The sequence below is a fragment of the Dreissena polymorpha genome, chromosome 2, assembly GCF_020536995.1.
Source record: "Dreissena polymorpha isolate Duluth1 chromosome 2, UMN_Dpol_1.0, whole genome shotgun sequence".
In the NCBI taxonomy this organism is placed as follows: domain Eukaryota; kingdom Metazoa; phylum Mollusca; class Bivalvia; order Myida; family Dreissenidae; genus Dreissena; species Dreissena polymorpha.
The window spans coordinates 111,869,015-111,885,531 of NC_068356.1; the positions used below are offsets into that span (position 1 = coordinate 111,869,015).

Sequence of the window (16,517 nt, forward strand, 5' to 3'; positions counted from 1 at the left end):
ATTTGTCAAATTAAAAAAGTGTGAAGAATAAAAACGCACACGTTTGCAACCTTTTATTTGGATTACTGTTGTTCACTTGATGGTTGTTTCAATGATAATATTGAGCGGCTATGAGGCAATCAATACAGTAATGAAAAATGCATGATGCATGCAGTAATACAGTCCGTGTGTTCCTTGTTGTACACTTTATGTATACATTTGCTTACTTAAATGTAATTAAGGCATTGCGGTTAAGACTGTTGTTTCAATATATGTATGCATTAAAAAACGCAGACTGCATAGAGAGAAAATAAGCGATGTTAAATCATGCGCAATCGACTCTTATAGTTTGCAGAAGAATGCGATGTCAAAATGAAAAGCATGAATCAAGTTGTTTGCATGGTTAGCAATAGGGGTTGAAGTAGTCATTTATTTAAAGGAAGAGGAATGGACACCAAGAGGCATCCTTACTGCTCGAGCGATGCGCAATAATACAATGTTGCCGTGACTTAAACCATCATTGCCTCGTACATTGGTATTATTAGTTTCGTTTCACATTTGAAATTATAAATTCTCATTTTTTTCTCATCTTCAAATTGTCTGACTCAATTTCATAAAGATCGGACTATTCATGTGGTTTTTAGAATGTTGATGCCGCACTACACACGACGTACAAAAGTCGATCACAAAATCTCACCATGACCACAATGTGCTCAGGTGAGATAAAAAAATAAAATAATTTTTACTCATAAAAAAATGTGTTCTTGATTCTTTTCTTGGGTCCGCAACTTCCCTCTTGCTATTAAATTAGACTTCCTATTCTTATATGGACATAACTTTTTGTTTCAAATGTACCCAAATGGTTTTCGAATAAATCATTCTTGAATATACAGTGAACTAAGGGTGGATGACAGTGACTAACACTATCGAAACAATATAATTAATAAAATACCAACACTTAAAGTAAAATCAAGATTATAATGCGGTTATTATAATATCTACAAAACATCAAAATGAAAAGCAAGGTAAAAATATGATATAGCCCACTACATGCTTTGTCTTAAAGAACATAAGGTAAAGGTAAAACAAAATGTTAAATTAAATGTAAAATAGCTAGAACAATAAGCCTAACAATCTTAAAAATGAAATTACGAAAGAGTATTTTAACAATTTATTACTAGAATTCTAAACATTTATAAAAATGTATGCGTCGTAGCCTGTGGGTTTTCTACAGGGAAATGACCATGACATATAAATCCGATTCTTGCGTAGGCCTGGAAAATTGTTGTGATTTAGGTCTTTCCATGTTATACAATTTGCAAATTTCTGTATTATCTGCCTATTCGAAAAGTTCGCCACAATAAACACTACTTTTTTCTGACAACAATTTTGGGTATTATGTATGGCATTAAATTAAGGTGGTGCATGAGGATTAAGATCCAGGCAGATATGACATAAGGCTTAATTTATACCTGGTAGATGATTAAAATACGTCCAATGTGTAACAGTTTTTAATCATTTAAATTGTTGTATTGTTCTATCGATATATTTGTGAAATCTGGCTGGAATTGAATTTGAATGAATTAGACTTAAAATGCTGTTTTAAAAATGCAAGAGTTAATACCAAACGTATACATTTTTATTTTACAAAGTCAATACTTCAAAATATGGTCTTATGAAAAAGAAAGAAAAAAAGGTCTACCTGTGATAAATGACCATACATTTGATGTCGTAAAATCAGTTTGTCGAAATAAGTCATGTGAATCAAAATGTTTTCATTTTCGGCAACGACATATGTCTACATTAATGCAAAAATCGATACTTTATATTTCATCTGTATTTGTTTCATTCTCTGAAAGGTTAAATAGTTAAATAGCTGCATGTATGTCATCTACCGGTAAAGACATATTAATTTTAAATTCACACTTAAACTTTGCAAAAATCGAGCTAAAGATAAAATATTAGTATAGCAATACAACCAAAGACCCAATCTTTAAAAAAAAAGCTTCGCTCATCATGATGTGTATTAAATAGAAATAAAACTAAGTAATACAAATTAAACAAAGTGATTACTATGTCAGAATGTAAGAAAGAAGACTAAATATGATACTATATTATTCGTGGGATTTCATGGGATATCATCAATTATCCGGCAACTTTTACAAGTTTGGAACCTTTCCAAATATGCCATGGGTTCGTATTAACACACCGAAGATAAGCCAATACGGGTACATGGTACATTAAAGCAATTTCATGGTTATTAAAACCGCATATAGCTAATAAAGCAAACAAGAGCTGTGTTTGTGAAACACAATGCACCCTACTGCGCTTTGAAGCCATATATTTGATCTTTGACCTTGAATGATGACCTTGACCTTGACCTTTCACCACTCAAAATGGGCAACTCGATGAGATACACATGCATGCCAAATATCAAGTTGCTATCTTTAATATTGCAAAAGTTATGAGCAAGGTTGGAAGTTTTGGGACTATCAAACACATACAATGACAGACAAACACGCACATACAATGACAGACGGACAGGCCAAAAACAATATACGCCCAATCATTCGACCCGGGGGCATAAAAACAACCTATTAGAGAGCAGACAACATTACCGGTAATTTGGGCCATAATGCTTTATAGAATTTGTCTGGTTATCAAACTTGGCATGTCCACAAACATAACCAACTAGAGAGCGGACACCATACTAAATCCTTGCAATGCACTAAGTTACCCCGTGACCTAGTTTTTGACCCGGCAAGACCCATATTCGAACTTGACCTAGATATTGTCTTGATACAACTTAAGACCAAGTTTGGTAAAGATCAAATGAGAACTACTTCAATTAAAGAGCGGACACCATGCTAAATCCTTGAAATGCACTAAGTGACCCCGTGACCTAGTTTTTGACCCGGCATGACCCATATTCGAACTTGACCTAGATATTGTCTAGATACAACTTCTGACCAGGTTTGGTAAAGATCGAATAAAAACTATTTGAATTAGAGAGCGGACACGAAAAGTGTGACAGACTGACAGAATGACAGACAGACTGACAGACAGACTGACGGACAGTGCGAAAACTATATACCCCCTTTTCTTCGAAAGGGGCATAAACAAGAAACGCAATAAATTGTATCAAAAGAAAATTTGTGTTCTTGTCAAATACTACTATGATAGAACAACACATATAAACATAAATGGTCAAAGCTGGGGTCACATGTTGCAAGTTACAGTAATCGGTATTTTTTTTCAATGTTAACACATACTAATGGATTATTAATGAATACTTCAATTTATTATGCAATGTTTATATAACATTAAAACATTCCTTAACTATAGATTTTTGCGGAAAAAAAAATTCCTCCACTTCCGACTTACAGCAAAGTGGTCCCTGTGACATTTGCCTTTGATCTCTTGATTTCACAAAATAATGGGTCATTCATCGTCAAATACGAATTTAAATGCACATTTTAATTGGTACAATGAAGGCTATCTTCTTGGGGAATAATTTCATTCTAATAAAATGCCATTATATACCCTGTCTCGGAGGATCAGATTTAAGGGTTGAACATATTTGATTGATTGCTGTGCTGTAATGCATCTAATAAAAAAGGCAATAAGTGTCAAATGTTTAGCTATTGCTTTATCAGAATTTAAAATCTTTCTAAAGGATTGTTTTGATTATTAACGGCGCTATAAATGACGTTTTTACCAGTTCATTTTATAACCTCTTTGACATTGACCTTTGAAATGTTTACATATACATCTATAGGCTTCTTCCATTTCTCTCAAGTAATCATCAAACATATTTGCATAGTTGTAGATTAAAGCGTTCTCTAGATATCGCGCAGAAGAACAAACAAAATGTCTTCGGGCCGGCATACAGAAATACATTCTCAACGACATACCAACCTATCCACCGACCGACAAACATATTCAAAGACATATACCCTCGCTTCTTCGAAGGAGGGGTTTAATTATAATGATTCGTAGAATTTTCGTTTTATTTACATATTATTTGTAATTTTCAGGAACACATTATAAAAGAAAATCAGTGATTTGTTTAAACAAATCCACATAGGCAAAGTATTAAAACAATACATATTGTAATGTTAAATAAAGAAAAAAATATCAGTCGTAAGCATTCATATCTTAAGTGAAAAGCATTTGCAACAATTTTGTTCTGGTACATCTATAAAAGACAAATCACAAGTCATTAAACGGAACAACATTTAAAAACTACTTTTCAAAAGTTTAAGCACGAAAACTTTATTAATCATATGTTATATTTAGTAACACGCACACCTACCGGCAGCATGGATGCCTACCTGGCAACGACACCCTGGTAATGCGGATACTCGATAACGGAATGCACCGCATGACCTTCGTGAACGACGTCGCATGGACTTAAGCAACAAGAAAGTCCCTCACTCATAAGAGCTTATTCACGAGACATGTTTAACACGTGGACACTTGATTCATCCAACATTCACGTCGAGTATGTTCTTGAACTGACACACCCGAAAAAAATCCGTGACATGTTGCCAAGGAAACACGCGACATGAAAGTCGGTCATTACGCGTGAACAATGTATTGTCCCGCGAAATTTAGCTCGTATTATGGAAATGTTATACTACTTACATGCTGTGTTGCTTACGATACGATAAAACAGACGCCGTTGCCAGGACAGGAAGTACCGGTATATGTGATCACTTTTTACAGACGAACTTAAACAAAATAGCACGACTTCAAAATAGAGATACGTATACTTTTATGAGCACAACACGAATGCGCAACTTACGCTTTAAGTTGTACGATTTTGTTATGCACTATACGCCTAATTACTCCTATCTACTCAAATATATCTAATCATATTTGCATATAATGTACGTCGCCCAATCATTCCGCATCAAATACAAGAATGTGATCTGTTTGCCACATTCCAACAATTAGTTTTGATTTTCGTTTACTGAAGTAGAGCGCTGATGGATGAACCACACCATCCTTGTTAGTGGCCATCTCTGCCAGCCTCTTTTTCCCATCGCTGTCAACTTGGAGAATCGTGTTTGAGTTAAATGCACATACCAGAAGCTGTCCAGAGTCTGTCACATGTAGACCAGCTTGAGCGCATCCGTAATCTAGCCGACTCCATTTCAGTGCGGGGTCAGTTAGCGTAGACAACACTCTGCCATCACTGGACAGTGTAAGGAGCTGCACACTGGAACTGGATACTTTCGCCATATATATCCGCTCCCCATCCGGACTGACTGCACATGATTCAACTGAATGTAATAAGATAACGTGCCGTTAAATGCAAGACAATGTTGTTAAATACGATGTAAGCAAAAGGTATTTATGTACATTAATATATGGCATTTTACTACATCCGTTTTCCTCGTGTGCTTCGTGTAATATCAAACAACACGTTAATATGCATAATGATAACAATTTGTCGCAGTGCCACTTAAATGATAAAGGCAATAATTGTAGTAGTAGTAGAAGGAAACACGATATAAATGAAAATTAATGAAAGTATGACGTACCGTTTGTGTCAATTATCGTATGAACGGTTTTATCACTGCAGTTATAATTGTAGTGTATACCAAGAGTAACAAAATACAAATAAATGATGTCATTTATAACACAGAGCGTAACAATTTAGGGGAAAGATATTCTTTAGTACCTTAACAAGCATTTTACATAATATATATATATATATATATATATATATATATATATATATATATATATATATATATATGGAATTGGATGATATGTGAATATGTGTTGTAGTATTAGCAATACTTGTAATTCCTTTAAAAGCACATACCAGTAATACAAATGTTCGGACGTATGTTACATTTAAAGAATATGTATCATGACACTGCTAATCATTATAACATATACCTATCGATTTGTCCGACGAATCTCCGTATAGTTGCCTCATCTGACGCCTGTCTATAGTGTACTGATAAATTGCTGAACCTGAGTTCAAGAACAGCTTACCCCTGCGGTGTGCAATACCGTTGCAGGTATGTCCTACATTCAGTGTCCATTCAAGTAAAATTTTATCATCCTTTACTGTAATAAAATGGATCTGACATGATTTGGAAATGAATACAGTTACTCTATTCACAACTAGTACAGCCACCTGATGAGAGTCCGTAGTGCAAATACCCTTCGGCTCGTCTGGAACATCATAGCAGTCCAATATAGTGTAGGTCGGACTTAGAAGTCTCACTGTTGGGCAGTCTAAGATGAGAAGGTTGCCAGAAGCTGTCTCACACATGCCGGATATAGAACATTTCATATACGTTTCATATTCCGTTTTCACATTATACTGTATACCCTTCGTCACTCTGATAATTTGGTTTGGATTGGATATTGCAGGTTTGATGGAAGTGCTTACTTTGGACATTGTAGCTTGTAATATAGCTATACCAGTGCTTTTATGGTGCTGGGTCGTGTACTTGGACCGTTTGTTGTTGTTGCCAACCTTCCCTAAACGTGTGAATTCGGACAAAGCATGAGCAATTGTTGTGTCAGGAAAAAATGACATCGTGCCATCACCGCTGGATGCAAGCTTTTGTAGAAGTAAATGTGCCACAGAAGACTGGTCTGTACACTTTGTGTATAACATAAAGGACACCGCAGGACTTTTACTTTCAATATTTTGCAATTCATCCTGTAGATGCTGTATCTTCTGATGTGCATTGTTTAAAGTTTCAATGTCCGTTTGGATAGATGTCTTTAAATTGGTCAACAGTGTGTCAAGTTCCTGTTTAGTTGTCTTCTCCAGCCGATCGAGAGCGTCGTTCATTTTCTTTCGAAATGCCCCAATTTCATCAATGACTTTCTGATAGGAGATTTGGTAAGAGTGAAGCTTGCCCATCTTCTTTTGTTTCTCATGGTTTATCTTTTCTCTGAGTTTCTTTAAATTGGTGGATATTTGTAAAAAGTCGACCTCCTTTTGAAGTGCACTCAGTTTGTCAGCAATCAGTACAATGTGGCTGCATTTTCTAGTGAATAAGAAACAATGATATATTTAATGTTAGATTTGACCAGGAAAGTTCGCGTTAAATGGTTTGAATACGTGTCTTGTACGTGTAAAAAAACGTCCGATAAAGATAGTACTCATTCTCTTCAGAAAATAGATAGCTGAATAATTATCTATAGCACATAATGCTTTTGTTTACTTAACAAGACAATGTTAAATGCTTTTTCTAATGTTTATATACAGACGGCGATTTCACGAAATTAAATGCTGTCAAAGTATGTAAAACCTAATATTTTCAAATATTCGATTAAATGTATAATAATTTCTCATAGATCACCCTTTACATACTTTAAAAACAAAACTTACTGATGATTGTAGACGTGACAAACTGTACACAATATCTGTTGGTGAACCTCACAAAACAACTTTAGCTTTTCATCTTTGTGTTTCTGGCATTGCTCCAATGTGTCTTCAATTGCCTTGGCAACCGGCCACTTGGAAATGTCTTGTTTCCCAGCAACCGTGTGTTTTCTGTGAAGCAGGTTATGGAGTTTCACGCAAACGTTACAGAAGAACTTTGCACATTTCTCACAATGGAACTCCGCCTCCTTGCTGACATCGTCTTCTTCACACGTAGAACAACAATAGTCATGAATTAAATCGGATCCTTTATGCACTGAAGAGTCGAAGTCAGCATTCGACGCCATTATAAGTGTCCTAAAAAGAATGGTACATAAGGAAAGATGAAGCACGATAGCAAATACAGACCCTGAACAAGTATGACCGGTTTAACTGTTTGATAGTTGGGTGTAACCCTTTGTATACAGCATAAGGCCACATCAAAATTGAATAACTTTCAGTTAAAACTAAATTGCTGGAAATTACAGCTATAATTCATAATTTCGTTCCAACTTTCGTGAGTCTAGTAAGCAAATTATAAAGGAGTGGTGGGACACAATTCACAAAATGCGGCCTCTAGCCCGGAAGGAACTTTAAACTTCGGGGCACACACACTATCACTAAAGCAGTCGTTTATATTGTTCGCAGTAGTTATTCTTCTTTTTGAGTCTGTTTTCCATAAAGGTATGTTGTCTTTTAACTAAGTAAATGTATTGTTGGGATGTTAGTCTAAATTGCCATTGAACAGTGCTTTTGTTGGTGTTGTAATAATTAAATAAATTTGGTTGTTTTCTCTTACCTTGGTGGCGGCATATTTTTTATATAATTTTAACAGTCCTTACAAGGATCATTTTCTTTATTGTCTGCTTTCACCTATGGATTAATATTGCAGTAACAGCACTGGGGATCATCTGCAGACCAGGTTTCAGTTATAAGCTGTCATAGGAGGCCAATCCACAATTGGCATGTTATGTTCTTCAATGTTTTCTAAATTAAGTTCAGAATTGTATGTTTTATTATTTGGATGATTAGTATTGTTGTCGCGATATTGTGCTTCAATATAGCGGATGCCTTATATTGACAGCCACTAGATATGTGTTGTGTATTTATTTAATGATAACATACTTTAATGTGAGTGTTAATTAGTTAATTTATATATATATAGTGTGGTAATTCAAACTTGTGTCATTGTGAATAATGTTAGGTTGAAAAGTAGTTTAGTTTTGAGGTCGAGTAATTTAATATTTGCAACTGACATGCCATTTTAAAGGTCCCAGAAATGTTGAACACAAATATACTCCGAAAAACATAATCAGCATTAGTTGACTTCTGGCCTTGAATTTTTACATCGTCATCTAACTCGCCGTCTCAACAAACTGCATGTGAAATTGGCCTTTGAACTTAGGAACTTGTTTTTGCACAAGATGTTTATCTCTTACTTAATATTGAAAATCCACCAAATCTGAGCAATTGTTTGAACATAAATCAATGATTAACACTGTCATTTTCAACCGTGAAAGAGGAACTTGATTTTTTGATCAAGTTTTTGATCGCATTCTTATATCCATGCACCTCATTTGAGTCAATGATTTTGACAATGAAAAACGTTGTGTTTAAAAAACGTTGTGTTCATGTCAATTTTCATATGATGTACTGTTTATGTTTTTTTTTAATTTAACTTTGAATTGGGACATTAAATTTGAACCTTTGGGACTTGTTCTTACACATTACACACCGATTCACACTTTTACTCAATTCTATTCAGCCATTTGCATTCTCCTGACTTCAATAACAAAAGTATCTTTTGTGTTATATTTTCTAAGCATTTGAAATATAATATTTTTTTAACTCAGCATTAAACGATGTACACTGACATAGGAGTGTACAGGATGAGGATAGGTTTGTTCCACTCTCGGACTATGAAAAGTAAAGGGCTTCAACACATGAATATGTTCGAGTTAGTTTGCTGGCTGGCAATCCTTCTTCTTAGAGGAGGCGATGTCCATCCAAATCCTGGACCCGACAGCTCCCTTGATATGTCATCCTCTTCTTCGGGTACATCTTTCTCATCTTCAATAAATGATGCATTTGCACATAATCTAAAAATTGTTCATTACAACGTTCAGAGCTTCCTCGCAAAGAAAGATATTCTGTATGCCGATCTCAACAATTTTGATATTATAGTGTTTACTGAAACTTGGCTCAGCTCAACAGTTGACACTGACGACCTACTTTTTCCTTCTTATCATAAGCCGTTCAGACGGGATAGAAGAAACGATCCTCATGGAGGTATTCTAGTATACGTAAAATCCGATCTCTTTGCCATTGAGCGACCTGACCTACAAATTGATGATCTAGAATGTCTATGGGTCGAACTACGTATAAAGGGAAGGCGTCTTTTATCTGGCTCTTTCTACAGACCACCAAACTCTTCTCCTTATCTACTAGAATGCATAAACGATTCGATCTCACTAGCCGTTGACACCGGTATTGAGAACATTGTTATCACAGGTGATTTTAATCTTGACATGAATAAACCACAGTGCAGGATCAAAATGGAGACCCTTCTTTTACAGTATAATCTCAAACAGATTATTAAAGAACCTACTCATTTTACTGAAACCTCGAATTCCATTCTTGACCTTTTTATAGTAACACCTTCCTTGAAAGTGCTTAAAAGCGGCGTTGGAGAACCCTTTCTTAACCAGCAACTTCGATTTCATTGCCCAGTCTACTGCGTCATAAACTTCAATAGAATAGCTGGATCTAATTTTAAACGTAAAATATGGCTATATAAATATGGGGACTACACTAATCTAAGACAACTTGTGCAGAATTTCGATTGGAACAGTTGTTGTGATAATAATATTGACATATACACTTCAAATTTCACACGTCAACTTATCAGTCTCTGCGAAGCTACAATCCCGAACAAAATAGTTACAATAAGAACAGCCGATCCTCCATGGCTACATACTAATATTCGTAAGGAAATCCGACGCCGCAAACGAGCATACAAAAAAGCCAAGGCTACTAATTTAGACCGACACTGGCACATCTTTCGCCAACAACGTAATATTGTTAATAATCTTGTCAGATCAGCGAAAAAAGTGCACTTTGAAAATCTCGCTAAACTTATACGTGAAAATCAACACTCATCATCCGACTTCTGGAAAATAATAAAAAAATTCACAAATAAAAACACCACACAAAACGAGTTGCCTCCCTTAATTCATAATGGTACCATATATGAGTCACCCCTTGATAAAGCAAATATTCTTAATTCATTCTTCCAATCTCAATCTACTTTAACTACACCAAATACGCACATGCACAACCTACATTCCGAAGAGCCAGATTACCCCGTCCTTGAAGATCTAATTATTTCCCGTCAAGATGTCTTGGATTCCATTAAAGTGATGAAAACGGGAAAGGCATCAGGTCCAGACCAAATAAATAGTCAAGTTCTAAAGCAAATTGCATCCGAGATTTCAGGTCCCCTACAAAATCTTTTTAATTTTTCTATTAGTAATGGTAGGGTCCCACGGAGCTGGAAAGAAGCAACTGTTTGTGCACTTCACAAAAAGTCTGATCCTCAGGATGTTGAAAATTACAGACCGATCTCTCTTTTAAGTGTTTTAAGTAAATGTCTCGAGAGAATTCTCCACAAATATATCTTTAACCATTTAAGGGCTATTGAATTTATAACCCCATCTCAATCAGGCTTCATTCCAAAAGATTCCACCGTCAACCAATTAGTCTCTGTGTATCACTCCTTTTGTAAAGCCCTTGACGAAGGTAAAGAGGTTCGAGCCGTTTTTTGCGACATTTCTAAGGCCTTCGACAGAGTATGGCATGAAGGACTTATCCACAAGCTCCGACTTAGTGGTATCTCGGGCAATCTTCTATCTTGGTTAAAAGACTACCTACATGAGAGGACCCAGTGTGTTGTAATCTCTGGCTGCCAATCTGACCCATTACCCATAAACGCTGGTGTCCCTCAAGGGTCTATATTAGGGCCCCTCCTCTTTCTCATTTATATAAATGACATTGTACGAGATATTCACTGTCCAATTCGCCTATTTGCAGACGACACCACGCTATATATCATCGTCGACAACCCTGTTGATGCGGCTAATCATCTTAACACTGATCTTGCAAAAATTCATTCCTGGGCTGATAAGTGGTTGGTAACCTTCAATCCATCCAAAACCGAATCTTTGGTTGTATCTAGAAAAATCAACCGCCCAATCCATCCCCCTCTCTTTTTCAACGACTGCCAAATCACTGAGGTTTCGTCTCACAAGCATCTTGGCTTAACTTTTTCTGATACATGTTCCTGGCATGACCATATTGAATCAGTCATAAAGAAAGCATGGCAAAGACTCAATGTAATGCGAACGTTCAAGTTTACGCTCGATAGAAAGTCTCTTCTATCGATTTACACAACATTTATTAGACCAATTCTTGAATACGCTGATATAGTCTGGGATAACATTAATACACAAGATGAAATAGAACTTGAGAAGATTCAACAGGAAGCAGCAAGGATAATCAGCGGGGGGACACGTTTGGCATCCTTGCAAAACCTATACAATGAAACTGCTCTCGAACCATTAAAAAATAGGAGAACAAAACATAAACTTACCCACTTCTATAAAATGTATAATTCACTAGCACCCCCATACTTGTGCACACTTATCCCCTCTAGCGTGGGAGAAAGATCTGCTTATCCACTTCGTAACTCTAACAACATTCGCAGTATCCAATGCAAATCACAACTTTTTACTCGATCTTTCCTACCATCAACTATAAACTTATGGAACAATTTACCGGAATCGGTGAGAACGGCTCCTTCTCTCACTGCTTTCAAAGCAAATCTTAGTAAAGATAAGAAAATAATTCCCCAGCATTTCTACGATGGGGAGCGGACATCTAATATTCTACATGCGCGTTTACGAATGCATTGTAGCAGTTTAAATGAACATTTGTACTCAAAAAACATTGTACAAAGTCCATATTGTCAATGCGGTGCGATTGAAGACACATATCACTTTTTCTTCAATTGCCCCATTTATGCAGAAAAAAGAGTTATCCTTTTTAACAATCTGTCTAGATTCTTACCCATAACTTTGCAACTTCTTCTTTTCGGTGTTAAAGACGGCTCATATGAAGTAAATTCATTAATATTCAAACATGTTCAGTCTTACATCCGAGATAGCCATAGATTCTAACCCATTTCTATCTCAGGAACAAACCATATTCTGCTAACGATGCCCCGTTCCCGCAACTGCTTCCTTTCTTACCGCAACTTCTCTAATTCTGAAACTTTACTCTTCCACTGCTATCCCTTTCCTTCTCCACTTATTAGCTCTTATGCTATCTACATTACTCTGTTATAATTTTTGTATTATAGTTTATATTAATTTTACATTTCTAACCAGTATGCAATAATCTATCACTGTAATATATTGTTCGTAATTTTGACATGTCTTTAAATAGTTGTTATACGTTTGGTTGTTTACACCATTACAGCAGCGCTTCTAACTGACAGAAGAGAGACATAGTATAAGCCTCGAGCTTCCTTCTCAATTCTGTCCAATTGTATTCTACAGCCTTTATGTAAAGCAATACTGCAAGTCTACCTGCCTAGCATATTGCTCAAATATAATATGTATGTTTGTATTGTATTGCTTATATGTACTTTCAATGAACTAAATAAATAGTGTTTAAACCAAATATAATATGAACTATCAACCTATTCGGCATATTTTCTGCTGAAAACGTATTGCCTTCTATGTTAACCTTAAAAATCTAAGCTTAATTTAAAAAAAGACTAAATTCTAACAAAATGGAAACAAAGTCATAACGATTTTTTTGTAAATAAATCGAACAATTTTGATTAAACCAATTATGGTCATAACCTAATTTAGATGCTAAGCAAAGCATTTTATTTATGTTTTATAACATAGTAAACTAAAAATATGTAATCATGCTTATCTTAAATATAACTACCAATACATCACAGGGAAATAGAAATATATCCGGTCATGATCAAAAGGGATGAAACGTCTCGCATGGATCCGTTGGCATATTTATCACGGTTTCGGTAGCCCTACAGGTTTTTTGCAAATTATATTTCAAATGGGCCATTTAAATTTTAATGTATGAAATGTAGTTAGAACTGATTATATAGATTACTTTTTCCAGCAACTAATGTTCATCTTAGTAAGGTGAATGTGGTTTTTTTAAGCCTGTTTGATAATCCCATTTTTTTGGTGATAAATTGTGAATGGAAGCAATTTTATTGACCCCTGTGGAAGACAAAATGTGTACGTTGAAACACGGCGTTTTGTGAAAAAAAAAGTATCATCTATTAATACAATATATTAAAAAAAACACACACATCAGATTAAATTCTTAAAAAAAGTATGCATAATGTTCGATTCCAACGAAAACAGACTTAGATGTTTTTTTATTACCCAATGCTGGTGATAATAAATGTTATTCTTAAGATTTAAACATATGCTTTTTTCACCATCCAATTATGTGGCACACGTATTTTATTATGAAAACTCGATGTCGATGATGTTTCAAATTTTAATAAATTTAACCTTAATCGTCTAACAACGGAGCTTTCATTTGAAACTTAATTGCTCTCAAAACATTGATGAAATTGTGTTATTGTCCTGAAATTTTGATAGAACAGACAATGATTTCATGAATTAGTAATTAAACATTAGTATATGTTTTAGTTTTGATAATAGTTCGAGCGCCTGTTGAAAATTTTTGAACAAAAATAACCCAAATAGATTTTTAAAAGACCCGTCTGCTATTTAAATTTAGAAACAATGAGACTAGTGGGTCGCCATAACAGGTATCTAAATGATAATTTAAATTATTGCACTAATACTCATTGTGAAATATTGATAATTCACAATTATGCACGGCTAAAGGAACTCAAGCGAACAGGTTTGACAGACTGACTAGACTTCGATAAAATCGATATTTTAAGTTATGGTAACCTGATATACATTAGGCATTGATTAACTGCCGAGACATAGAAAGCATATACAATAACGAGATTAACTGCGAAATATGATAATAAGATTAAACAACGATAGTACCTTTTCGATTTGGACAGGCTTTCAAAGTAGTATGCGTGTATTTACTTCCTTGTTGATAGTGTATCTAAGGGAGATAACATGTGGGGTATTGAAGCAAAAAGATTTATGATAAAGAAAAGCGGTGAAGATACACCAAAATGGATGTATGTTTATTGGAACGCAATTAACAAGAAAGACAAGCGCATGTGACCGCGCAAGTTCTCAACTACAGTATACATTGTTTATTTTGCAATCAAAGGCAGTTGTTTTTACACATGGATTTTGGCTTCGTCCACATTTAATTGTAACAAGGAAATCGCAAAAACAATAGCTTCAACATTTTTCACCCAAGTAACAGTTCATATATGTCATCAACACTATATGGGCCTTCGTCTCAATTATGATCCAATTAACACGTAATGCCAATTTAAAGTGTTACACAAGAGAGTTGTCATGAGATGTCACAAGTACCCAAGCTACCACCCCTGCAGATGTGACGATTGCATCAAATTCAACTATTAATTTTGCTTTAAGTTGCAATATTAATAAAATGTCTATTAAGATGCCAGTACGAACAATAAACAAGTGGTGCGACTTTTACAATAAAACATCAGTACATTCTGTGCTTTACACTGTCGTCTTCGGAACGGATTTATATTCTTAATTATACAGTCTGTTAATAATTATTATTTTTGGATATATAAAGGAATGTGTAAGGTTGATATTAGCCAGCTATACAAAGTAAGTTATTGTTTGTATTATTTCCATCTAGACCTTATAAATACAATAATAAAGTGTAGAGGTAAATATAAAGACGAACTTTTAAAGTATATCTCCAATTAAATTGGAGAATGTTTCATAACATTATGGTTTTATTCACGCACGAAATCAACAACAGGTAACGTAAACTCACCTTGCAGGAGGGCACGATTTCAAAAATCGACTCTTCTTCCCAAAGATCTACCGTTATGAAACCGGAGAATGATAATGTTAAAATGTCCTCACTTTTAAGGTACTGGTGCAAATTCTTCACCACTGTGTCCGAAAATCAAAGCCATTCTTTAACACTCACTAGACGGACTACACAAACTATTTTATACACAAGCTGTTGAAGCACACGAAAACACTATAGGCACAATACACGCAATAAATAACACAAACAAAAACACTGAAACACAAATTACACAAAACACGTATTCCAAATATCGCACTACACACACAAAAAAACTGTTGAAAAACACGAAAAAGCACTTTACACACAACACACACAAAACACGTATTCCAAATATCTAACTAATCACTGGCAGCACTGATAGTACGAGTAAAAACACTGATATGAAATGGATAAAAAATCCGATATAAATATACGACTAAGAGTTACTCGCTAAAATATAACAATTTGTTTAACAATTTGTGTGAAATTTCATTCCTAAAGTTGCAATTTAAATCGCTTTGAAGTCATCTGAGCAAATAAACACCCGGCATAATTAAGGGTCATTTGGGTTGAAATTCAAAGGGAAGTATTAATTGGCAGCTAATTGTACATCCTTAAATTCACACTTAGAAAATCTCGATAAAATAACATTAGCCACAAACAACATCAATAACTTTTTGCCTTCTTTCACTATATTGGCTGCGTTTTTCTTCTGTTTCTATATTGACTGCGTTTTCCTTCTATTTCTATATTGCCTGCGTTTTCCAACGCAAGTTTCAAGTTTTTTATTACTCATGTGTGCTCCTAAAAACAAATTATTATGTCCTCATCTTGATACAGAAAATAATAAAACGTGTATAAATGTACTGCCATTTTAGCAATAAAAAACGATAAGCTTTAAAATTGTATGGACCTTTACCACTTTCATACATATACTGTTAATTAAAACCTTATTGATACAATCATTCTCGAACTTCACACGTTTTTGCCTTCTATCTCTATATTGGCTGCGTATTCCTTCTATTTCTATATTGGCTGCGTTTGCCAACGATTTCTATATTGCCTGCAACGATGTCTATATATTGGCTGCGTTGAC

General features: G+C 34.9%; 1 protein-coding gene across 1 annotated transcript; it reads right to left on the minus strand.

Moving 5' to 3' along the window:
• Positions 1–943: 943 nt before the first annotated feature.
• LOC127868527 (uncharacterized) lies at positions 944–14,577 on the minus strand. The gene is made up of 4 exons (XM_052410372.1): positions 14,509–14,577; positions 7,349–7,699; positions 5,893–7,004; positions 944–5,267 (listed from the first exon to the last, which is right to left on the minus strand). Exons 2-4 carry the CDS (start codon positions 7,687–7,689, stop codon positions 4,885–4,887), a joined length of 1,836 nt encoding a protein of 611 aa, XP_052266332.1. The 5' UTR covers positions 7,690–7,699; positions 14,509–14,577; the 3' UTR covers positions 944–4,884.
• Between the last annotated feature and the right edge of the window lie 1,940 nt (positions 14,578–16,517).

What these genes read in the sequence shown, in the direction of transcription:
- LOC127868527 (XM_052410372.1), bottom strand. Translation starts at nt 7,689, where the DNA reads ATGGCGTCGAATGCTGACTTCGACTCTTCAGTGCATAAAGGATCCGAT. An exon ending in TGTCACGTCTACAATCATCA is followed by an intron (nt 7,005 to 7,348) that starts GTAAGTTTTGTT and finishes CTTATTCACTAG; the next exon opens with AAAATGCAGCCACATTGTAC. An exon ending in TTCGTCGGACAAATCGATAG is followed by an intron (nt 5,268 to 5,892) that starts GTATATGTTATA and finishes TATTACATTCAG; the next exon opens with TTGAATCATGTGCAGTCAGT.